Genomic DNA, 24,947 nt, shown 5'->3' on the forward strand with positions numbered 1-24,947 from the left:
TCCGCAGTCGACGCCGACGGCTGCTGCCGGCTGCCTTCTGCACATGCTATGCAGACCGGGTCACATATATCGGCACATCCCCCTTATTGTATACTCGCGTCCCGCGATGTAGGCAGTCGTCGCTTTGAGGGCACTGTAGCCAAAACTACGCTCGACAGCTATTTGCAGGCGCTAAAACTTGCGAATTCGCTCTCCACAATCGCCGAAATCGCACACACGAATCCTGCGTACTCGCTAGGCCTCGTCACGAAAGGGGCCGGCGGTCCACCGTCAACCGAAATTCAAGAATATGGCAAAAGTTCCTCACTGATTAGTAACAAAGTATGAAGATATGATATTTTGCCTCTTGTTTCGCTTTTTTTGGTACGGATAAGGTACACAATCGCAGTTTTTCCGGCCGTCGCCTCACAGGGCGGGAAGCTTTTGCTCGGCCGCACAAGCCCAGGCGACGGCGGCGAGCGGCATCGTCGTGCGGCGTTTTCTGCCCGTGTCGCTTGCCTCGCCGATCGGTTCTATGCGCAGGCACCGAATGAAAGCACATCTTCGCTGGTGCATGCACATCGCGTATGTCGCCGTGGCTAGCATGAGGTCCAATAATTTTTGAAATTCTTAAGTTTATAGAATGTCATACCAACTAGTCCCCTGCCACTCTCTTCTGGTTCCCTCTAAGCTCACTCTTTAACATTACTAGGATACGCGATCGCTAATCGTGCTTGCGTCGTCGTCGGTCTAGCGTGGCAGACCAGTGTGTCAGAGATAGCATTTGCGTACCGATCAGCCCACCGACCGTCGATCGCCGTCGCATCGGCCTATAGTGTGACCGGACCCTACCTATACCAAAGAAAAACTGCGTTACTGTTATTATCGCTTTTGCGGTACCAGTCATTCATATATGGGGGACGACTGCTACTTCGATCGCCTGGGAAAGTACAGGGATGAATGAGACCTCGCTGCGCATACTGCAGCAACGAGAGCAGACGACGTTGCTCCGTGCATGTGCTAGTGACGTCACGAGAGCTTTCAATAAGGCGGTCGCTGCCGGTAGGAGGAGTCTCCCGGTCTCAGTTTCGATCTTATTTTCTGAAAAATACAGCGGGTCCAGGGCAGCCAAATTTCTGAAATTGAATCATAAGCTCTTGCACTAGTTACTAAAGCATAAAACTGCAATATGAAGAACGACCATGTCGTGACCCGTTTAAAACGTCAGGTTGCATTACTATGAGCATAAGGCCTGAAAAAAAAGAAAGAAAGAAAGAAAGAAACGGAGACTTTCTACGAAAGAAACTAAAGCACGCGGGAGATGAACTCACGTTGGCCGCACGGAACTTGAGGTAAACGTATTCACCCAGGAGCTGCGCATCTAAAGAAACAGGCGGCAGGAAAGGAAACCAAATGAGAATATGATTAGCTCGAGCGCGCATATCGCGATGTGTTCCGCAGGCTGGTTACATGGAGATGCACGCAACAACGGCTCACCCAGAGTTTCGCCGTCATCCCAGTATAGGTCACCGACAGCTTCGCCGGAGCCATTGAGAGCCACCAGGAGCTTCATTGGATTCCTGCGACTAAACAGTTAGAAAAGGAACTTTACGCTCAAAGAAAATCGAACACTCCCGGAGTGAGAACATGCCGTCCACCTATCACGCAGGGCCTTTCTAGCAGCTCACGAACGAAAATGACTGAATCAACGCGGGAAAAAAGAGTTTCTTTAAAACTTGCCGCACAGTTTCTCGGTTGTTTGTTTGACTCGCTTTGCATATAGGCTTTCTTTTTGCCTTGCAATGTCGGAGAGGTTTTCTCTGTATCAAATTGAAGATCGCATTTGCTGTCAGCTGGCGTTCAAGCTGTCGCGGCGGGGGCTGTTAGGGAAATGCCATCGTCAATTGTTACGAAAGGCATATAAAAGATCAATTTAGAAGAAAGAAATTACTGCGCAAATTCTGCAGCCTCTCAATATGCAACATTTGCTGCTTCTATAAACTTCAATTCTGTATTTCCGAACAAAAGTGCCTTTGAAACAAATACAACGCGTTGAAAGGGTAGACAAGTCAACGTTCGGCATCGGTCGTTATGCATTTCTTGGATATGCCATAGCTCAAAGATGAAGTAGCTCTACATTTCCGAGCATCTGTTGTTCCCCTCCAGTGAAGTGCCTATTTGATTATTGTTACAGCTGTAACAGTGAATAAATAGTCACCGCACTTGAGGGGAACAATAAGACAACAACCACCAGAGTTACTTCTAGGCAAAAAATAATGATAATAATCTGTCGGCGAAACTACAGGAAATTAAGGAATGTCTTCTCCCGTTTACACCACAACGCTACGAGGAGAATGTGACGTCATTTTTGCGATGTGAAATACATTGCATATTGAGGAGGGAAGCACGGGGGCCGGCATAGAGTGTTGTGAGTGCAGTGAGCATTCGTGCACCTGAAGGCGGTGGAGTTGGCGAAGCCCTGCGTGGGGATGACGAAGCCGCCACGGACGTGCAGGTTGCATGGTCGGTCCGGGTCGAACATGGGTGAATAAACCGGAAGCCAGTGGCCGCTGTCGTAGTTTGAGAACTCTCGACCCTACGGCGCAGCCATAGGAAAAGTCAAATTGAAAGCAATACATTCAGAGAAAATATCGCAAGTTGTCGATTCCAGAAAATCAACTGTTGGGAGTGAAGCGCGTGCGAAGATCCTTACCGTGTGGTAGTCGTACCATACTCCGGCAGGGAAGTAGCCCTCCACTGACATAACGCCCTGGAGGACAAGAAAGAGAAAAGAATCTTTCTTCCAAAGATGGGAGAAGGACGAATGTACGGCCTGCCGGCCCATTCGCAACAAAGAATTCCAGTTGAATGCAATAGGGTTCTGGGTTAGATTTGTGGTGATTTCATAAGAATGTTTTCATTTAAACTGTTGCATTTCTTGAAAGTCTCTCGCTTGAAAAGTGTGGGTCTATGCGTTTTCCTACAGAAAATTCTCACTTCGAAGGGCGGCAGCTGCTGACAGCGCGCAGATCGGCGAACGTGGGCGATGCGCCAACGCGCTTAATTCGCACACCAGCTGCTCGTCATTGAATTCTGACGGCTGCCAGAGGACATCGCAAGGATCTGGCGTTAAGGACCTGTGCATCACAGTCCTGGTAGGTTGGGGCAAAAACTGAATGTGTCTTAGTTACCGGTTCGAGAACGGGAGTCATCAAAAGAGCTTCGCCCCACATGAACTGCTGGTCGATATCGTAGGCCTCCGTATCATTGGGGAACCTGCAGGAGACATACAGGCAAAAGTAATGAAGCAGAGGTAAAAATAACATTTGCAGAAATGATCAATTAACTTTATTCATTCTCAACAATATGTGCACTGTTGGTTTTTATGGACTTCATTTCTCACACCAACTTCGCAGCCTGCATGAGGAGGTGGTGTTGGCAGTAAATTTTCATTGGACTATGTACAGAAATGATTTTGGCTCAGACCTTAAGGGCCTGATTCTTACAAATTCAGGGGGGGGGGGGGGGGGGGGGGCTGTCCCTAGTGCGGGACCACCATGGCTTCCGCTGCGGCTCGATCTCCAGTCAGCAGGGCTTGTTGGGCCTGAAGGTCGGAGCAAACGAGCAGTGCAGCCTCCCAGTCCTCTCGGGTAGGGAGGAGATGGGGTGAGAAGGAAGGATTTGAGGAACAAGCCCACATCATGTGGTAGGTGTCCGCAAACAGCTCCCCACAATGTGGGCATTCCCCTGAGAATGCCAGATTGAAATGCTTTAGTACTGCCGGGCACAGTACCGTGTTTCTGTCGAGAGGCAGAAGACAGCGCTCCTCCGCCATTTTGAGGCCTTTACGGGGGGTGGTAGTGGTATACAAATTTTGGTATATGAGAGAAATCTCCCGGAATGGTAATAGCACGTTTGAGTGCCTCGTCCTGCGCTGGTCGCAAGTGGGACGATGCCCGGTGAGTGATCGCGCGGGCGGCAAAATCAGCTGCCTCATTCCCCTCAATGCCTCCATGCGCTGAGGCCCATACCATGGTGCGGTGGGCTGGAAAATCCTGGTACTCGCAATTTTTTAAAATTTTGAAGGCCCTGTATGGGATACGGCCTTTTTCAATGTTCCGGCAGGCGCTCCGAGAGTCGGTGATGATGACACGAAGCTCTGGATCCATGGCAGCCAACGTGACGGCGATTTCGTCCGCGTGAGTTATGTTTCGGGCACAGAAGGTGAGGCCTTGAACAGGTTTTACTTGGTGTGTAAGGCACTAAGCCGCGAGTGTTCTACGTGGACGCGTGGTACACAGCATGAGGACAGCCTCAGATCAGCTGTAAACTTTCTTTGCTTGTGGCAACAAGTCGCGTCCCATATAAGAAATTAGGATATCAGGAATGAGAAGGGCAGATAACTGAACAATATGAAAATAGTTTATCGTGGGTGGTACAGCGCAAAATAGACGACACAGCGGTCGTCTGTGCCGTGTTCCACTAATGTATTTTGTCTGCTTCGCGCTGTACCACCCACAATAACAGGAATGGTCAGTCGATTCAGAGCTGCTTGTGTTTGTGTCAGCGCGAGTTATGAGCCCTTGCTCGATTGTTCATTGCTATTTCTGCATTACTGCTGGGAACTAATATCGTAGCTAGAAAGGACGAAGGCAGCCATTGCCAAGCTTGTGCTTGAGCAAGTCAGTGAGGCTTTGCTTCGTTATTTGCATGGACATTTAGGAGCGGCTGTGCCTGGTCGTGTCGCCGGCTACATCTTGTTGCATAAGTGAACAAAAACGCACGGATGCTGACACAGTAATGCACAACGCGGGATGGCTATAGACCGCTCAAAACACGCCGCACATCACAATGCTATACATGAAAGATTTTGACTGGGAGTGTTTTAGAGGAGGCTTAAAAAGCAGAGTGAACACCGAACAGGTGGCGAAAAAAATAATGAAAGGCCAATTTACACGACCAGCAATCATAATAAGACAAGCAGTATTAGTCATAATCGTAATAAGACTGTGTCAAACAAAAAACTAAGTACGCAGCATTGTGGTACAAACACGTATGGAACGCAAAGAGTAACAATGCTGTACTGTAGGACAAATTGCGTTGTATATACCCTAGCGTAATGGAGCCAACCTGCTGGCAGAATCGTTGCGTTATTGGCTTCAAGATGTGTCTTGGAGGGAACATGCCAGCGTTTTTCTTGCTCGTGTCTGATACGGCAATTCAGCTCTTCTCGAAGGCGACGCACTCAACTTTCTGCGGCTCTGGAGCCACGGCTAGGCAAGTCTGTCTGTCTGTTGTTGCCGGGAAGAAAGGAAAGGAAAATGCACAGGCCTGCCCACTGGCTCAAGCCGAGCCACAATCGCTACCACGTGCAGATAGTAGGAGAGTTGAAAGATGGGATAGAAAGACAGGATAGTAAAGACGCGCTAAAGACAAGGCCGATCCCGGAGGCAGTGCAATACCAGGCGAACCGGTGGCGGAAGTGAAGCGACCTTCAAACTTTCCGCCACTTTTCCGAAAATAAGTCCAATTGGGACCCGTAACAGATACTCTACGGGGTCCGGACAGTAATTTAAAAGGAAGGAGACAGGCCTTTTTCACCGTGCTGTGTCACTGCGCCGAATAGTCCGGTCAAATAACGAGTAGGGGGAGGACAGTATTTTGTGTGCAAAAACACTCTTCGCCGTGTCCGCCCCTTTCTTTACGGCCGCCTAAAACTAATAATTGCGAGAGGCGAGGAGGGGTCGATTCTCTTCTGTTAACTCGTTGCCCTTGTCCCCGTCGTCTTCAGGACTTTATTCCGCCGCGGAATGACACTTGCGCTTCGGTCCTCCGCCAGCCTTCAGGAGAAGGCCCACTACCCTTCCCCGCCTCGCCTTGGCTGCAGAGTCACAGCAAGTTGGTCGCAAGCATCCTAAGGGTAGCGTATGGGAAGTGCCCTCACACGTGAAAGAGGGGCCTGGCCACCGTGGTGCCCCTGGTGTGGGCGTGGTGGAACAGGGTGTACAGGAAAGGCAGGAGCTCATAGCGGAGCTTCAGCGCATTGCGCGCCACGGCTTGAAACTCCTCGCTGAATGCCGACGGGTCTTGAGCCTGCGTTTAACAAATGATGAAATAAGCCGGAGTGCTGCGTTTCAGCGTCCGCAGTGAAGGATCGGGCAGAAAGAACGGCATAATATTTTTACCTGGCAAGCATAGAGAATAATAATAATAATTGGTTTTTGGGGGGAAAATGGCGCAGTTTGTCTCATATATCGTTGGACACCCGAACCGCGCCGTAAAGGAAGGAATAAAGGAGGGAGTGAAAGAAGGAAGGAAGAGGTGCCGTAGTGGAGGTCTCCGCAATAATTTCGACCACCTGGGGATCTTTAACATGCACTGACATCGCACAGCACACGGGCGCCTTAGCGTTTTTCCTCCATAAAAACGCAGCCGCCGCGGTTGGGTTCGAACCTTTGAACTCCGGATCAGTAGCCGAGCGCCCTAACCGCTGAGCCACCGCGGCGGGTACCCTAGGTGGTCGAAATTACGTATTCCGGAGACCTCCACTACGGCACCTCTTCATTTCTTCTTTCACTCCCTCCTTTATCCCTTCCCTTAGGGCGCGGTTCTGGTGTCGGCCGAGATGTGAGACAGGTACTGCGCCATTTCCTTTCCCCAAAAACCGATTTTCAATTTTCAAAAAGCGAAGGTGGCTGTAAATCGTAATAGTGCAAAATCCATGAGGTAGATGGCGCTGCTTGTTTCATACAAGGGATGTTTCCGGATAGGAAACATGCGCGGATGTTTGGATTTGGTCTTCTCCACGTTTGCTGAGCACACCAATGTAAACACGTGAAGCTCCCGTAACTAATGCCCTTAAGTCAAACTCTGGGGCAGTGTTGGAGGATATTTCTTTTTTATTTACAGTTTCTGCATGCAGCGTGATCGTGATGAGTTGTACAAACAACATGGGCCAGCCTTACGAGTATACTGCAGTAGCTCCCAAACGTGCAGCTGAACGAATCCTTCTATATAGCTGTGAAAAATAGCAAATGATGTTTTGATTTCTCTCCCCAACTGCAACGAACGGTGTCAGGTGTTGTATAAAAGTATATGGCACTGAAAAGGCATAAAAAAAACCGCACCCATATCAGTATGAGTGGAAAGGGGGCTTTGCTGAGAGTAGTGCGGACTGACCGGAGTGTCAAGCCTGAGGCCAGTTACAAATGTGCAGAGCGGAGCAAACTTTTCTTCTTATAGTTTAAATATTTAGAAACTCGGGCTAGTGAGTCCTAAGAAAAGATACAATAAAATATACCTACACTGCTTTCAATGGCGTTGTAGTTTCGGACTAGAGGGTAGAAGACACCCAGCTGCATCCACCGCAAGCAGAGCTCTTCATGGACATCGTCGTAGAACCCGCAGATGTCGGCGCCTACCTGGTAGAAAAGGCTTATTACGCACTCGTCACGGTGCAAGAAGCTTGAGATCGAATTGAATTAGTCCCGCGGGAAAGAACAGTCAACAAATCGATAAATGCACTCCGCTAATCACTGATCCGCCCACCATCGTCATCACTGTGCATCCAGAGAGATATGTCGATGGCTGTAATTGTGGCAAACGAATTTATTTGATTCGACTAAACCTCGCAGCACGCACTTGTTGTGTGTGTCTGGGGGGGGGGGGGGGGGTGAAATTAGAAAACTCCGTTTCGCATATATAGTATTCTTTTTTGGGCGCATGTGTAGGTGGTGGTGGTGGTAGTGGTTTTATTAAAAATAATAGTAAAAAGGAAGGAAAAGATTTTTGCTAGCCCCGGCATCTGCCATCGATACTGAAGCACCTGAGCTGGGGCAGCGGAAATAAAGGACAGCAGGCAGAATGGAGAAATGAAATGAAAGAGGTGAGGGGACAGGAGTAGAGGACAGGGGGAGAAGTAATATGTACAAACTATTTACACAATAAGTAATGTGTCCAGGTTGTGCGCGTGATTAGTTCAGTTTAGAGAAATTAAATCACACACGCGCACAGCACTGTGTAGGTTACAACTGGAGTGGGGCGTCCAGTTATTAATCGTTCAAGGTAGAACTCGCGGAGCGTTCGGTCACTGCGTGTAACTACCTGACGGAGAACAGACGGGACGTCAAGCCCGTGTGTTCGAGGAATGCACAGAGGCTCACCAAAGTTCGCTCACGAGTGCGCGCACTGCCCTGCGGCCACAATAGCGTCTTGATGGAGTCTGGTAGTATGCCCTGCGCCCTATAGGCCGCGAGCATATCGCGACGAGCATCGGCGAACGCGGAGCAGCGAAGGAGCAGATGTTCTAGTGTTACATCTGCTCCTTCGCTAACACAGGGTTTTTGCCGCTGGCTATTTGCTGGAGCCATTTCACACTCAATACGCAGGATTTTCAGATCCATCAGAACAACCCGCTGATCTCGACGCATTTTCATGGCTACCGTACCATATAGCCGTAGTATAAGGCTAAGCATCGCGCGAAATCAAGATCCAGTCCTTCAAACAAGTGTAGATTGCTGCTGAAACTTCGTGATGTGGTCGAAATGAGACTGAAATGAAAGCATGATTCTTCATTTGTTTGTGTTTTCTTTAAGCACTAAACAAAGCGACCGAACGAGGTCGAATCCGTCGTAAAGCGATTAGCTTTCACTTCTACGTGCGCCACCATGCTTTCGCCGGCTCAAACCTACAGCGAGGAAAGGGCAAGACTTGTGGCCTGAGAGACCGACGGCACTTCGTTCTAACTTCACTCGCGCAATAAATGTACCTCGTGGTAAAATTGTATTAAGAGGGGCATTTGGAGGAATTGGTTGCAATGCCTCTTAGCTAGAACAGAGCAGATGATTTGGTTTTGTGGGTTTTTATGGTGTTTTACGTTCCAAAGTGACTCAGGCTATGAGGGACGCCGTAGTGAAGGGCTCCGGAAATTTCGACTACCTGGGGTTCTTTAACGTGCACTGACATCGCACAACACACGTGCTTCTAGAATTTCGCCTCGATCGAAATTCGACTGCTGCGGCCGGGGGATCGAACCCGCGTCTTTCGGGTCAGCAGCCGAGCGCCATAATCTATTGAGCCACCGCGGCGGCTCCAACAGAGCAGATGATATGGGATGACAAACAGTATACATATATATACTGGTACATGTATCAAGCGTCGACTCGCAGCTCAGGAGTTTACTCAAGGGTCCAGGGGGGGGGGGGGGGGGGGGGGGGGGGGGTATTTATGCGATGGGGAGTCGCCCCTGCCCCTAGGGAGAAATTTTGCACAAGTAAACCATGCTGAACCACAATTGTTGGACGAAAAAAGTCGAACAAATACATAGTTCAAATAAGCCCCCCCCCCCCCCCCCCCCCCCCCCACCCCCCTACCGCGCCCTCTAACACTGGTCTATAAATCATCCCCTGCAAGGGCCACGCTGTATGTGAGCTAGTCACGCGCATTAAAATGCAAAAAATAAATCCACTAAAATCTAGCGTTTATGAGCTTGATGCAAAAAAAAAAATGTCGCACATCAGCGCAAAGTGCAAATTGCGCCTGCAAATGGAGCCCGGATAAAGCGTTCTAAAGCTGAGATTTGGGCGAGTTGGTAAGCATACACGGTGGGTGAACAGCGCAACAAAGGCGGGACAAAGGCAAGACAAGCGCTTACGTCTTTCCTTTGTCCCGCCTTTGTTGCGCTGTTCATCCACCATAAAGCGTTACAAGCCTGAAGGCGTACACGTGCGCTAGCTCTCAGTCCCTCACCAGCGGTATGCCGAAGAGGCCGAACTCGAGCATGGCGACGACGGAGTGGGCCATGTCCGGCCAGCGGCTGGCGTTGTCGCCCAGCCAGTGGCCCACCAGGCGGCCGCTGCCCACGAACGTCGAGCGAGACATGACTAGGCTGCGCCGCCGGCCTCCAGACAGCGCCGTCAGGGCACTGCGCATCGCAGGGAGAAAGCAAGGGTTCATTTCGCTGTCTTCTCTTGCTCTCCGTTTAGCGGCCATAATTAACGGCAGAGAAAAGCCGTCGGCTTAGTAGTAGTCGGCTCCGCGTGTCGGAAATAATCGGGGGCTGCGTAAAGAAAAAAAATCGTATCGTAATAATTGGCGATTCTTGTGATTGATGGCTAGTGTGTGATAGGCGACGACGAGTTGATGAAATCATTGTAATTAATTGATTAATTTTTATACATAAAAATTTGGAAAAAGGTGGTCCAAAGGTGTCAAAATGCTCAGAATGAAAAAGCCAATGCTTGATGATGGTAATGAAGAAAATTTAGTGTGTGTAATTGACCTATTAATTAATTGAAACAATTGACAGATGAAAAATGCGTTCAAAGGTGTCAAACTGCTTAGAATGGAAAGCCAATGTTTGCTGATGATAAGTATTCGTGTATATCGTCGTCCTAATAAAGGAACGTTGTAAAAAATAAAAGTGCTCAGTCATCGCGACGTCATTCCTTTGTGCTACAGACTCGAAAAAAAATGGAAACAGGCGATGGCGAGTTAATGACATCATTGTAATGAATTGATCAATGAAAGACATGAAAATAAAAATAAAAAGGGGGCTCGAAGGTGACTAAATGCTCGGAATGAAAAGCCAATTCTTGATCATGTTAATTAAGAAAATTTAGAATAATTGACCTATTAATTAATTAAAACAATCGAAAAATTGCGGCAGATGACGAGTCAAAGAACCAAAAGTGTCGCATCAGCACCAGATGACGCACCAAACGGCGAACGCTATCGCGTCAACTGATAAGCGCAGCATAGAAGTCTTCCAACGTTTTTTCTAACGATTCTTTTCGTTTTAATTTCATTTAGTCTTCTGCTATTGGTAGCTGCTTTCTGTGACGTAGGCACTGGGTGTTCGCGTCACACTGGTCAAGGCAGGAACGCGCCCATGTCGCATGGAAATGAACTTACGGGACACGCCTGAGAAGCTTTATTGGCGCTGATCGCGTCCCGGAAAAAAAAAATTGCTGATGGCCTAGCTCTGTTAGGCCAGGATATACGTAGCGAAAGCGCGGCGATTTCTACATCGGAAGAGTGCATTCACTAAATGCGCCTTTATTCATGGTTAAAGCTTGGGCCGTCGCCAGAGGCTCTGGTTCGATTCCGAGCCTCGGCACAGTTTTTTTTTTATTCAGTGAGTGTGCGGGGGGGGTGGGGGGGGGGGGGGGTTCAGTGGCTCCCATAGATGCCGTCACCGAATACGTTGATTAGCGGTTAAGCACAGGCTCTTTTAAGGCGCGTTTATACTCCGGCGTAACGCGCGCGCTGCACGGCGACGTCACGTCGGCCAAATGACCGCCGACGCGTTCGGCGGCTTCGGCGCACTATGCCCGCACTGGCGGAGACTTGGAGCACGTCTCTGTTTCGCGCCTAGTGCGCCAGCCGCTGCCGGCCCGGCCAGACCGGTTCGGCTCCGCGGCGAGGCGCGCGTTGTGACGTCATGTGCATCCTCGGAGCACCGCCGCGGGAGAAATCGCAAGTTCGCGGCCATTAAAGCTTTCGCTTTAAAAATGTACGGCGTTTCTGCGATGAACTGCCGTAGCAAGCTATCAGTGGCCAGACCTGCCTTGGCTGTGATTGGTCGTTTGCTTCCCCCCCTCCTATTGTTCTCGTCACGATTGACGTCGCGACCAAATGAAATAAAGCGAAATGAGTCGTTACAAAACACGGCCTCTACGTAAACTGTGTGCAATAGTATGTTGTGCAGCGCGCTATAGCGCACATAAATCACAGCAATAACGCAACATACTGCGTGGCACACGCTAAAGCAGATTATGCGCCGCAGTTTCTGCGTCTTGCAAGCATGCAATAGAAATCGGATTGCGAAACCCGGGCATCCGGAAGAATCGCGGCCTCGACGAATAAAAGTAGACTGATCGAATTCAGTTTTCAAATTATAAGACTCAACCGAAAAGGTCAGTATCCTTGGCAAGCAAAGCACAGCTATAGCTGGCTGTTGAGTATACGAGTTACACACAAAGTTGAAAATCAACCAAGTAGGGAACCCAGGAGCGTGATGCGACGGTGGTATTCTTGGATAAGCAGCGCAGCTGTGCTATTTGAGATATTGCGCTGCTAGCTTACATGCCCCTGCAGACAGGAAGTGGTTAAAAACGTTTGTTTCGGAAGAGAGGAGTTTGGATGTAGCGGGTGGGGGAGAGAAATATCTGGAGCTTCAGTGGTAGGCTGGCCGCCGCCTTGGCCCTTGTGGTCTCCTTTCGGTTCAAGTACGCTTGCAATGCACTTAATTTTTTTTTCATCTTCCCTTTTTTTTTGCACCTTTTGAACGAAGTCAACAAAAGTAACTGCGTTTCCTTTGGGCTGTAAACGAGAAGTGAAAAAAAAATAAGGGGCGAGAGTGATGGCTGGTCATTTTGAAGCGTACTTTACTGTGGCTTGGCTCATGGCCTTGCCGTAGAGGTTGTGCACGTTGTAGTGGCGGTACTTGGTGCCCTTGAACCAGTGTAGAGCGTCCATGCACAGCGTCCGCTCGAACAGATGCTGTCCTTTCGTCTCTGCGCACACATATGTATAAGATGAATGCAGATAAAAAAAGAAAACATAAAATGCACATACGAAGACATACTCTTGGGCGATCAATGCGATTGATGCGGACGTCTCCCTGGGCCGTCACTCTGTGCGCTGCTGGGCAAACTACTGCCACAGCGCGAGAAGCTGGCAGTTTAACACGCGGGGAGAAAAGCTGTTTGTCATGTTTTCCAATCCTTTGAATTCATTTGCGATGTTGTCCGAGTTGTTCAAATGAGATGTCGAGTTTGATGTTGAAGTGCCATCAAGCTTCGGCCACGCGTTCGAACTTTTGCGCGCGTGCTCTTGCGTTTGGACTGTATAAGGCGCGCGGATTAAAGTGGATGAAGGCGACAATTTCCAAAGCGCAGCGCGAGAGGCTGGGCTGGCCGTTTAACACGCGGGGAGGAAGGTGCGCACCGCCGCGGGTTCGAATACCGCTCGACAAAACCTGTGCACCCGCGCTTATCGCCAGCCTCAGCGCACAAACCTTTCAAAGCGTCCTCCCATGTGTCTGAATAAGAGGGCTTTACTGACCGCTAGGGGCCCCAGCATACCAGCAGTGTTTGAGTCATTTATTTTTTCACTATTTCTTTCTCCTTTCTGTACGAACGCATATTGACTGCGGCTGTGGAGGGACATAATACGACCCGCAGCCATGCAATAAAATGACAAGGCCATCCTGGCCCTCGATCTTAAGGGGGCCTTTGACAGTGTTAAACATGGTAGCATACTGTCTAACCTGAAAACCACCGACTGCGGGGCGAAAGTTTTCGCCTATGTCAGAGACTTTCTCTATGCGCGTCAGGCGCTCCTGCGGATCGAGGACGAGAAATACGGCCCGCACGCTACGGGTACACCACAGGAGGCGCTGTTGTCGCCGCTTCTTTCCAACATCTCCTTGGGGAGATGGAGGACCGCCCTCAGCAGGCCGCCTCTATAGTCGATGCGTATGCTGCCGACTGTGGTCTCCAATGTGCTCCCGCAAATTCAGAGCTTCTTCATGTCAGGGCAAATCAAAAGGACAACACGTCTCTACACATCTCTCTGTCGGGCGGTCCCATCAGAGAAGTGGCAGAGCTCCGGATCCTGGGTCTTTTCATCAATAACAAGCTTAGGCCGGACTTTACGATAGCGAAACACGAGCGCATACGCGAACAGGTAGGGCGCATGATCCACCGCATTTCCAACAAACGGGGTGGTCTGCGGGGCAGGAACGCGGTATACGGCTCGCTCAAGCCTTCGTGAGCAGCCGGATCCTCTACGCCGTGCCGTACCTTGGCACCACCAAACAGGAAGACGAGCGCATTGACGCCATCATCAGGAAGGCGACGAAGCGAGCACAGGACCTCCCAGTGGCTACCTCAAACGCCAAACAAAAGGCGTTTGTGGTGCTAAACTCCTATCAAGAATTGCGGGAAGCCCACCTCGTGAACCAACATACGCGGCTCTCGCAGACGGCTACTGGGGGCCGCCTGCTAGACCGCTTACACATCCAACACATATGCATACCAGAGGGGACGGATGACATCCCGGAGCTGTAGCGCCATATGCTCTGGGTCGCTCCGCTCCCGCCTAACACGGACACGACTTCACACGAAGACAGACGACAAGCGTGATCTCGCGCGCTTGAGAGGCAATATGGATCTAAACGGGGCGTATACTGCGTGGAGATCACAGGGACGTCGCTCGCGGGATTCTGCACGGCTGCCTTACTCCATCGGATAATGAATGCCCATAGGCTATACTTTCGGGCCCCAAATTCAACTCGAGCGGAGGAACCTGCAATAGCTCTCGCTGCCGCTGATCCAAAATCTAGAACGGTTATCACAGGCTCTCGCCGGGCCTGTGAACACTATCTTGCAAAGAAAATATCACCTCTTGCGCCTCCCGAATTCTAAGACTCCCTGCCGCCGATCCAACTCAGACAAACATAATCTGGGCTCCTGGCCACCAGGGTCTACGAGGCAATGAGGCCGCTGATGCGGCCGCCCGAGCGCTTACACACTGGGGCTCCTCATCCGAGCTTTCCTGGCTCAAAATCTCATCAACCACTTCTGCTGTTCCGCGAAATCTTAATTCATTACTGCGACAGTCACCGCCCCTACCCGGCCCCTGCTAAGGGGCTGAGTAAGGCGGAGCTAGGAGCGAACTCTGCGGCGCCTGCCGACAGAAACTCTTCTCTGCCCTGCCGTAGTGAAACGCTTTGATCCCAACACATATGGGCGTACTAGCACTGTGGAGAGATCTGCGATATCTGTCACATGGTATGGGCATGTACTTATAATCCTCACCTTCCCCCTTCCCCTACCCCTACCCGAGAGGCATGGGAGACTGCCCTCCTCAACTGCTCCACACTCGAGTCCCAAAGTGCTCTGGTAAAGCTGGCGCGAGACGTGGCCTCGTCGTGCGCTGTCCCGGACTAAGGATACCGACCATATCGGAGCCTTTTGACTCCCAAACTCTCTTTCTGAGCATTAAAAAATTTTTTTCACCACCACCACCACCGCGGTGGCTCAATACCTATGGCACTCGGTTGCTGACCCGAAATGCACGGGTTCGCATTTCAGTGGAGGCGAAATGCTAGAGGCCCGTGTACTGTGTGATGTCAGTGCACGTTAAAGAACCCCAGGTGGCCGAAATTTCCGGAGCCCTCCACTACGGCGTGCTTCACAGCCTGAGTCGCATTGGGACGTAGAACACTCATAAACCCGTAAACCATATTCGCTGCGGTCATAGAGCCGGAACCAAAGCACCGTTCCTATTTTAGCGATAGCTACATTACGGTAGCATTTCAAGCCATCAGCGTAGCCGAGCTGCCACGGTCACGTGGCTGGTCACGTGGTTGGTCATGTGGTGCGGAGCAGCTGCCGGCGGAGCGGCGCCGTGACTAGTCACGTGGTTCATCACGTGGTTGGCGACGTGACTGTAGCCACGTGGTGCGCGCCGGCGAAACCGATCTGCAACAGCTGTGCGCATATGCCGTGCCAAGTGAGACGAAGATGAAGAAGGAACGCCCAGCGAAGCGGAGCGGCGAAAGACTGACTTTGCAGTTCGACTGAGCAAGTCCACTCGGCTAGTTGTAGCTATGGCGTCACTCCAGGTTTAACCAGAGCTAGACCACCACCAATTTTTCTATAGCCTTCTACTTTCACGATATGCATGTGCGGTAAACAAGCGTGGTAGAAACCAAGCTAAAGCTAGCGTAGGTATAGTGCGATATATGCTTTTCTTTTAAACTCTCTTAATAAAGGCAACAAGTGGCATTATTTTTTTTGTCATATTATTTTTATGTGGTTGCGACTACCTGCTACACTGAGGTGTACCGAATAATAGAACTTTGTTTGCTACTAGTATTTCGCCTATTTGGAGGCGACTGTTATCCTACATAATTAAAGCAGAGATTACTTGAATACTTGAACGGATGTACGCTCGGATGCCCGGTTAAAAACAAGAATGAAAAAATCGCTAAAACAACGCATCGAAACGCGTTCTCTGATCTGTTTGCTACTTTTTCACTGCTAAGGAGGAGCCTACACGTTAGCAGGATGTGTGTGCATGCACCTACTTGGCTTGTATGGCGGCTGGTTGAGATTATCCTGAAGACACCCGTTGACTGAACCGTTTGCGTAGTTGGACGGCTCATTGCCTGTCTGGGAAAAAGTAAGAACGAAGATGTCCGTTGAGGTCACTGCTTCGTTGACTTTCCACTTGACTGTAACATATAGGTTCAGAAATATACCGCCCCAAATCGCGTGAGTAAAACTGGAATAGCGTTTTCTGCAGTCAGCTATAGAGCACTAAGGGGAATTTACTATTTCTTAGTCAACTGTTCAGTTAATACTGATCGGCAATTTTTCAACCGCCCGAAAGCAGGCAGGCGCTGTAGATAGCGGTTGCACGCGCTGGTGCCGACATCACTAATCAAGCGCCGCCACGAGCAGGACTTTCGTGGATAACGCCGTAAGAATTTTGATTTTGGCAACCTTTGTCCGCGACTCCATTGAGTTAAGAATAAATCTGCCGTTACGTAAATTGAAACTTTCGACTTGCCCATTGCAGACAAAAAATGACCGACGCTTCTAATTGAACCAGTTAAATATACTTTTAAGTGCACTAGAAAACCGTTCAAATTAATGTTTCATTTAGTATGCTGCTAAAATATAGCAGTCTTGGTGTACATTAATTTTTGGAAATGTACGCGTACGACTGAAGTACAGATCGGGTTCCGTAAATATTTTTTTATATATATGGCGCAAGAAAGGATAAAATATTCGTTCACACTGGACATCTATGAGAACTTGTGCCCGAGGTATAGCGTATGTACTTACAATCCAGAGGCCATCGAAAGGCACGATTTTGTGGAACTCCTTTAGCTGTTCCGCCCACCAGGCTTGGGTCACGGGGTTTCCGAAATCCGGAAACACGATGGTTCCAGGCCAACCCTGCCGCAGCAACACAGTGGAAAAAAAGCTAACGCTAGAGAAAAGGGTGGAAGACTGAAGCGGAAATAAAATGCACATTAAGTTCATCAGAAAACGGAATGAATCAATGTAGTTCACACTGACGTCGAAGCGAAGAGCTACGTTTGCGCGAGGAGACGTGCGACAGCGAATGAGAATACTGAACGCCGCGCTTCGCAAATTCACTGAAACACTCTATAGCTCGACGTGGTCCGCAATCCTCACCTGGTTAGCCTCCTTGCTTTTCCCTTTCTTGTTTGCTTTTGCTGCCTCTCACTCTCTGTCTTGATTAACCCACAGTACGCGGGCGAAATACTGGAGCGCTTGGCTACTGAACCGGGGTCCGAAACCGACCGCGGTCACCGCGTTTCGATGGAGGCGAAACGCATGAAGAGCCCATGGGCTGTGCTATGTCGGTGCACGTTAAAATCGTTGGTCGAAATTATTCCGGAGCCCTCCACTACTGCACCTCTTTCTTCCTTTCTTCTTTCACTCCCTCCTTTATCCCTTCCCTTACGGCGCGGTTCGGGTGTCCGCCGAGAAGTGAGACAGTTACTGCGCCATTTCGTTCCTCCAGAAACCACCAATTGCACCGCCTTATTACAGCACTTGCCTGCAAAAAAGAATTAAGTCTGCTGTTCTTGGTGCATAAATTTTGTGCATTTACAGATGCTTAATTCCCACTTTGCATCGCACACAGTGAAGACTTATGCGGGCAATTGTGGCCAAGTACGTCGTTGAAGAGAAGGAGAAGAGAAAAATCGTTGTATTTGAACGCTTATTCTGGCTCCTACGTGGCGTCTACCTCTTCCCGGACATCAAGAGTGCGCTGAGCCAAGAGTGGGCACAAAAGTATGCCTATAGGCATGACTTCGAGACCAAGACAATTTGCCTGGTTTTAATCGTCAAGTAAGTGTGAGTCTGTCGCCGTGCCTCACCAGGCCTTGGATGGGCTGTGTGCCCCAGGTGTCGTTGACGAACACTCCGAGTCGCTCACCGCTCTCCAGTGGCTCGTACGGACCGGGTTCTCCTCGTGGCACCGCGACGCCTGGTTCCATGACGAGCACGATGCGCTGGCCGCGCCCGCGCAGATCTCGCGCCAAGTCCGGGAGCTTGGCGAAGTTGTTCTTGTCCAGGGTGAACAGCCGGTGCTTGTACAGGATGTCCCTGTCCACGTGAGCGACATCCTGGAGATTGGGAGCGAGAAGGCGTCGCATTGGCAACAATACCGGCTCCGTACACATGGACAGAGATCTGTAACATGCTTCTTCATTTTGTGTGTGTGTGTGTGTTAAACAGTACGTTACATAGTGCAAGAGCTGATGAAACAAAGAACGTCAGTGAAACAGCGACTGTCTGGCCTGAAACCCCGTGGCAATTTTGGCAAGAGTCCCTCCCGAGAAAGCCCAGCACACGCAAGGGGATGCTCGCGCCGATTGGGAGGTCGGGGGCCTCCGCCGGCATCAAGGATTCGAACACAGTACCTCCCACGTACGTACAAGGCGGCTGCTTTACCACTGCTTCGTTTAGTCTGTCACGTTGTCGAAATACAACGGGCGAAAATTAGCTCCGTGACGACGTCGTGCTTGCACGATAGGTTAGGAGCCTGTCGCACGTAAATTCTCGATCAGCGTCCTCGTTCTTTATTTCATCCCGGTCTTTCTCTTTTTTGAGCAGTTCAGGGAATGGAATGTATCTTGAAACCGCGCAAAAAAGACAAGGGACGAGGAAGAAACCAACAGGACAGAACGCGGAACTTCAACTGGATTATTACAGCAGTGCGTCACATTTTTACAATCATCGTAATCAGATTGTAACATGACAAACATCATCACGTAACACTTGTGCGCAGGCGTGTACGGGGCATCATGCAATCTAGATATGAATACTGTTTATCAGACAGGTTTACCGAGGTTTTGCTGACACACGAGCCGGATTCCTTCTTGATACAGTAGGCCTCGTACACTACTCTGCTTAGTATATACCCGAACTTGTTCAGGATAGTGGTATCGCGGAACCGATAACTACTAATAGTCACCTACTTATAGTCACCAACTACTAATAGTCGCCAACTAGCCCGTCTCTCTCTATTATGCTGGGAACTGAACTGCTTCTGAATAACCTCGCCGCCTGGCCCACGCCCTCTCTCTCTCTCTTAACAGATTAGCCGGAACCAACTGAAAAATAGTGTCAAGTAAGGAATAGCTCTCGCTTGCTTGCAGTCACAAAGAAATCACTTAATACAGCGCCTCGGGAGAAAGACTAGAAGGCGCGCGTGCAGGTGAGCGCAGGCGCGAAGGAGCTGTTCCCACCTGCGGTATGTTCATGTCACGCATCTTTCTCTGCATGTCGCGCACGTAGTCGGTCGTCCTGTAGCCCCAGCGACCCAGGTGGAAGCCAAGCGCCCAGTACGGAGGCATCATCGGACGGCCCACCGCCTGCGAACATACATTCCACACTCTCTCTGTCACCGCCCTTCCTTGTCTTTGTACGAAAGGACAATTAAATCAGGTCATTCACAATGCTGCTTCGAAACGAAGAACGACTTGCAGAACACATATTCTGTTTCAAAACATTCAACGGAGAAAACGATACTTGGCAGTTACCAAAGTCAAGCTACTTGCTTTATCTGGCTAGTGTACAGTCCCGGCCATAATATTACGGAGCGCGCTTCGCTGCTTCGAACTCTCGCCACACCTTACCTAACGCAAATTAGGAGGTGCTTCTTACTGCTTAGCACACGTCACTGACGCGTTCGCGTATGAACAGAAGACACACTCATATCTCCTCTACAGAGCACGTGAGAAAAATTTCAAACTCCGTAATATTTGGGCCGCACCTGTACGTGTGTAGACGCAAATGTGTTGCTTTCAGGAGAACAAAAACGAATACGAAAAAGAGCGCGGGACATGAAGAAGGAAAAATATACTGCAGGCTGAAAGGTTAAGCAAAAATAATTTGGATGAGCGAGCAGAGGGCCTGTCGCTAAAAACCTGTCCAGCTGAAAAACATATGCGCACATAACTATAACGAAATAATTAAAGTAACGAGCTACGTCATGAGCCTATTTCAAGATAATGTCATGTAATACCGTAAATGATTGGTTATCTGGAGATGAAAGGCTCGGTACTGCCTCACTTCAAGTCGGACACCTCAACCACGCCGTGAGGGAAGGGAGGAAGGTGGGAGTGAAAAAATAAAGAGAGTAAAAGGTGCCATAGTGGAGGGCTCCAGAATAATTTCTACCACCTGGGGATCTTTAACGTGCACTGACATCGCACAGCACACAGGCGCCGTTTGCGTTTAGCCTCCATCGAAACACGGCCGCCGCGCTCGAGTTCGAACTCGGGTACTCCGTCGAGCGCTCTAACTACTGATCCACCGCAGCGGTAGCCTACACAAGCTTTGAGCGACGTCGTCGCTGCATTATGATTAGCATTTGAGTGTGTCCTCCTACTGTGTACAAAATTCACCCCACCCTCCCTCAACCACACTGTATACTGTATATAGTTGCCGCAACACACGCCAACCTATTTCACTACCTAAGAGCATGCCGTCATCCCAACTATATATACAGACTGTGGACGGGGTCCTTTGGGAGGCGGCAGCCGAAGTACCTCTGAGCTGAGGAGCCCTTCCGGGAACCCGCGGTTTGCTTTCACTTTCTTGTCCCTGCTCCTCATTTTATTTTCGAAACGTACGCTGATATTAAAGGTGTCTGAGCACCATGTAAATTGGTAATACGTTCGCCTCCCATGGATCTATTTAAATCGTGCACATCTGATAGATGTGCGCCGCTCACCTCGGTGTACTGCATGACCACGTCTTCAGGAGTGGGGCCGAGGAAAAAGTAGAAGTCAAGGACGCCGCCGGTCGTCCGAAACGTCACAGCGGGGGTCGACTGAAGCTGAACCTCTGGGAAAGAAAGATGCCGACAAGACACTGCTGTTTCCAAAGCAACACGTGTCCGGCCAAACCTTTGTTCTGAACCGGTATAAGCGAGGCTCACCCATGGCGTTGCTGTTGAGCAGAAGCACAGCGTGCGCGTTGTTGTCCTTCTCGACGCATAGGTACAACGGGTGGGAGCTGTACAGGTTCGAGTAGTCCTGCAAGGAACAGCACACATCGCATGCACATTTGGACCACGCACACAGCGTCTCCGGAGCAGCTGGGGGTTTTCCGTAAAAAAAAAAAAAACATGGCTGTGTTGCCCGACTCCCGACGAACGCAATAAAGGCAGTAACCGCTTGTATACGTGCAGGCCAGCTCTGCAGATAGCGTGGTCATTCCGGAAAATTCGGTGAGTGCCATGACTAGGTGAACACCTTGCCTCATTTCGTTAACAGGTGCGGGACTCTTTACGGGCAGTGCATGTATGTTGTTTTTATCAAGACACATCAACAAACGGCTCCATAACCGCGGCCACGTAGATCTGGCCGAGGCGCGAGATAACTGGCCAGAAGGTAGGAGAAAAAACAACCATATTCTGCCGGAGGGTTGTTTTTCGTACTTTCCAATCAATTATCTTTCAGCGATAATATTACTATACTGTTAATTTCCCATTGTCAGTACACACACACGAACGCCCGCACACACACACAAGATTACAACCTTCCCCTATGGTCCTTGGTTTCGGAGACTGCTGGCTACTTTCTTCACTGATGTTATCGCAGACGAAGCAAAAAAAGAATACTGAGTAAAAAAAAAACGGCATGATGATAATTTGACAGCGCGTCGTGTCGAGAAGTGTTAAACAAATTAGTTCACTGTGATGTCCTGGCAGATCGAAGATTTGAGACCCCGGTCACTAAAGTTCAGGCCTACTTTTTATTTTCATTGTGTGGAGATTCGATGCTCCTACGCTCGGCGCAGTAAAAATTAGTTATATTGGACTGACCTGCAGGCTGTGTTAAGCGTACTCTTCCATTGAGTCTTGTAAGAGTCATCTCTCTCTTAGCTAATACCGCGGTGTGAACAGATTTTTTTTTTCACTTTTTGCCTAATGCTCGACATGTGGTGCAAATCATTCAATTATTTCAATGCTGTGTGTTAGAGCTGCTCTGGAAGCGCGATGGAAACGCAGCTATAGGCAATAACATCACTGACTTTTTTTTCCTGGCCGGTGGCAACCTATGCTATAGACAGGGCAATATCTGTACGACCTATGTCCTCAATAATGTTTCACAAGTCCAGCCACGACCGTAACATCCAGCCGCACGTTTTCGTGGCAAGAGAGTTCCAGCGACCGTGCAAATCGCATAATTTCGCTCCCATGCGAATGAGTAACATTTCCTTGTGACTCAGAAGCATTAGTATTAGTGATCTGCATACGCTGCACCAACTGGCCGCTTGGTTTTTATTATTTTTTTGTTGTCCTGCTTACGGAGTCATCGCTTACTTCTGTATCCATCGGCAAGAAATAACAGCGTTGAAGATAGGTTATTTTATCAGCTCTGTACTTCATGGGGGTATTCTGCTTTGTTAGACAACGAAGCACCCATCGCTCACGAGCACGGTGGGTTGAGTTTTTCTTTTCTGTCTTCCCTTTCCCTCCATTTACGTCGCTACGCCAGCCAGACATTGTGGCTGATTAAGCTCCTTGCCCATTTTTGCCTCGCCCTCTTTCTTTATAGAGAACGGACAAGGTGCTGGGAGGAGTGAAACATCCATCCGGAGTACCTCGGGGAATGCGTCCCTGTTGAAGATGGGCCATGTCCTCCAGCCGGTGTCGTGCTCGAAGCGGTTGTGCGCGTGCTCGCCCAGACCGTACACCCGGCGGCTGGGCAGGCGCGCCGAGAGCTGCAGGAACTGGTGCGAGAACACCAGGGCCCCAACGCCTGTGTCGAAGCTGCGGTGAGTGAGTAAAGGTCAGCATAGCCTAGGCATCTAATGAAAAAATTTTCATATAAAGAGTTTGACCTGAAGATATCACTAAATGTCATCTTATGAATGACAGCTAGCTTTGGCGACTCTGAGAACGACGACAAGGAGAAAGGTCATAATAATGTCATAGATAGGTCAGGTTTTAAACTAATTGTCCTTTGACCGCGTGTTTCCATATCATCTCATGATTTTCTTCTTTTTGTCTCACTGTTTGTTTCGTGTATATATGCGCTTTTGAGACCTGCTTTATAGCCCATATATTTTCAATGTGACCTTTGATGAGTGCGGTTTTCTTTATTTGTTTAATAATCTGCGTCGACTGCTGCCTTGCAAGGTGGCCCTGGGCCGTCGTCAAGTTTTGTTAGAGCAACTTTTAGTCCAGGGGACCATTCAGAGTTTGTGTTTGTACCACTCTGAAAAATAAACGAATTGAATTGAATTGAAATTGAATACATTTTTCGCTCAGTTTTTATTCCAAAACAGTTCAACAATTTGATTCAGGTCTGCAATTCATGCTGTTTTCAGTACTGGAAATCGCAGAATAAAGTATATATCCGTGCCTGGTGGCGGTTGAAACACTGCCATAAGTTTCTCCCCGCAAGTTTTCAGACCTCGTACACCAGAGAAGCAGTCATCTTTCACCGTTGCTCATCTATTTTAATATGCAGAGGCCAGAGCAGCAATGGACTCAACGTCGGACGAACACAAATCTCAAGGCAGTCGTTAGAAACTTTTTCAATAGGTTGCGTAAAGAAAGTATTCTTCTAAATATTCGGTTTGAAGCGACCGATGTGCCCACTTTTGTCAACAGGAAGCAAAAAGACGTCAGCTAACTCTTTTCACGTTACTAAGTCCAGCAGTGTTGTGCGGCTGGAAACCAAGCATGTACTATTATAAAGCGACAATTTCAACAACCAACTTTATTTTCATTCCTTCTTTCTTTTTCTTTCTTTCTTCCTTTCTTTTCTTTCTTTACAATTCTCACCGTCGTTCAAATATCGCTTTCATGACCCTTGTATTGCATGCAGCCCACCTGTTAAATAGGCATCGAAGTGGACAACACATGACGGCTTCAAGGGCGCCGTAAAGCGATGACCAAGTTTTGGCTGATGAAATGTGCTCAGCAGTTTTGCTAGATTGGTAACGCTGGTGCGCAGCTAGGCAGGGTACTGACCTTGTACGGATAAAGTAACGGTGGCGTGAATACACAAGTATATTTAGGAAACGAAACGGTTAGCGTCCGCTCACATGACGGTGCCAGTCTTGGTGCGTCGCACTTGAAAGCTGAAGGGGTCGCTGGCCAGGCTGTAGCTGGTGGCGTACATTCGGACGTCCCCTTCGTGGGCGAGCGGGGAGCCGAGGTCCATCTCCACGGGGATCACAGGATCCGGAACCTCGTAGCGCTCCTCAGAAGCGTCGTATATCTGTCCCCATGAAATCAATGCGCGCCGTAAGTGAATCACTCGGGATTTGGTAACCACGATTGGGGTTCAATGCGCTCCACTACGGCACCTCTCTCTTCTTTCACTCCCACCTTCCTCCCTTCTCTTACGGCGCGGTTCGGACGTCCAGTGTGGCAATTAATGCGCCATTTGTTGTTGTTGTTGTTGTTGTTGTTGTTTTTGTTGTTGTTGTTGTTGTTGTTGTTGTTGTTGTTGTTGTTGTTGTTGTTGTTGTTGTTGTTGTTGTTGTTGTTGTTGTTGTTGTTGTTGTTGTTGTTGTTGTTGTTGTTGTTGTTGTTGTTGTTGTTGTTGTTGTTGTTGTTGTTGTTGTTGTTGTTGTATCAAAAGATGGCGCATACGCCTACTGGGGCATCGGCCAAGAATTGGGTGGCTGTTAACCTGTACGCAGTTATTGAAAAAGAAAAACGCGCGGGGACGCAACACCGGTGGATTCTTCCTCATGAACAGAAAAGGGAGAAGGGATAAGATGCGCCATTTCCTGTCCTCAAAAACCAATTTCTTCTTCTTTCGTTCAATACCTCTCGCTTGCTGGGCTGCAACTTTTTATTAATGCAACGTTTTTTTTTAATGTTATGGGAAAGAGGGCATCATTTAGTTCGCATGTGACCTCTTACATTTCGACCCGTATTTA

At 49.2% G+C, this 24,947-nt stretch overlaps 1 protein-coding gene across 2 annotated transcripts in view; it reads right to left on the reverse strand.

Annotated features, from left to right (window-relative positions):
* Nucleotides 1-24,947, reverse strand: part of LOC144125679 (lysosomal alpha-glucosidase-like) — a 45,996-nt gene that overhangs the window by 4,901 nt on the left and 16,148 nt on the right. For both annotated transcript variants that reach the window (XR_013313409.1, XM_077659272.1), the window contains exons 5-21: nt 24,102-24,277; nt 22,650-22,818; nt 20,980-21,076; nt 20,773-20,885; nt 19,283-19,408; nt 17,909-18,157; nt 16,839-16,952; nt 16,076-16,160; nt 12,365-12,494; nt 9,727-9,901; nt 7,284-7,400; nt 5,924-6,072; nt 3,171-3,255; nt 2,693-2,749; nt 2,433-2,575; nt 1,477-1,565; nt 1,311-1,360 (exon numbers count right to left, since the gene is read on the reverse strand). Coding sequence is in view for 1 of the 2 variants with exons in the window: in XM_077659272.1 (XP_077515398.1) it covers nt 1,311-1,360; nt 1,477-1,565; nt 2,433-2,575; nt 2,693-2,749; nt 3,171-3,255; nt 5,924-6,072; nt 7,284-7,400; nt 9,727-9,901; nt 12,365-12,494; nt 16,076-16,160; nt 16,839-16,952; nt 17,909-18,157; nt 19,283-19,408; nt 20,773-20,885; nt 20,980-21,076; nt 22,650-22,818; nt 24,102-24,277 (2,124 nt within the window). In the remaining variant the exon portion in view is untranslated. The remainder of the gene's footprint in view (nt 1-1,310; nt 1,361-1,476; nt 1,566-2,432; nt 2,576-2,692; nt 2,750-3,170; nt 3,256-5,923; nt 6,073-7,283; nt 7,401-9,726; nt 9,902-12,364; nt 12,495-16,075; nt 16,161-16,838; nt 16,953-17,908; nt 18,158-19,282; nt 19,409-20,772; nt 20,886-20,979; nt 21,077-22,649; nt 22,819-24,101; nt 24,278-24,947) is intronic.

Source organism: Amblyomma americanum, chromosome 3, assembly GCF_052857255.1.
Source record: "Amblyomma americanum isolate KBUSLIRL-KWMA chromosome 3, ASM5285725v1, whole genome shotgun sequence".
Taxonomy (NCBI): domain Eukaryota; kingdom Metazoa; phylum Arthropoda; class Arachnida; order Ixodida; family Ixodidae; genus Amblyomma; species Amblyomma americanum.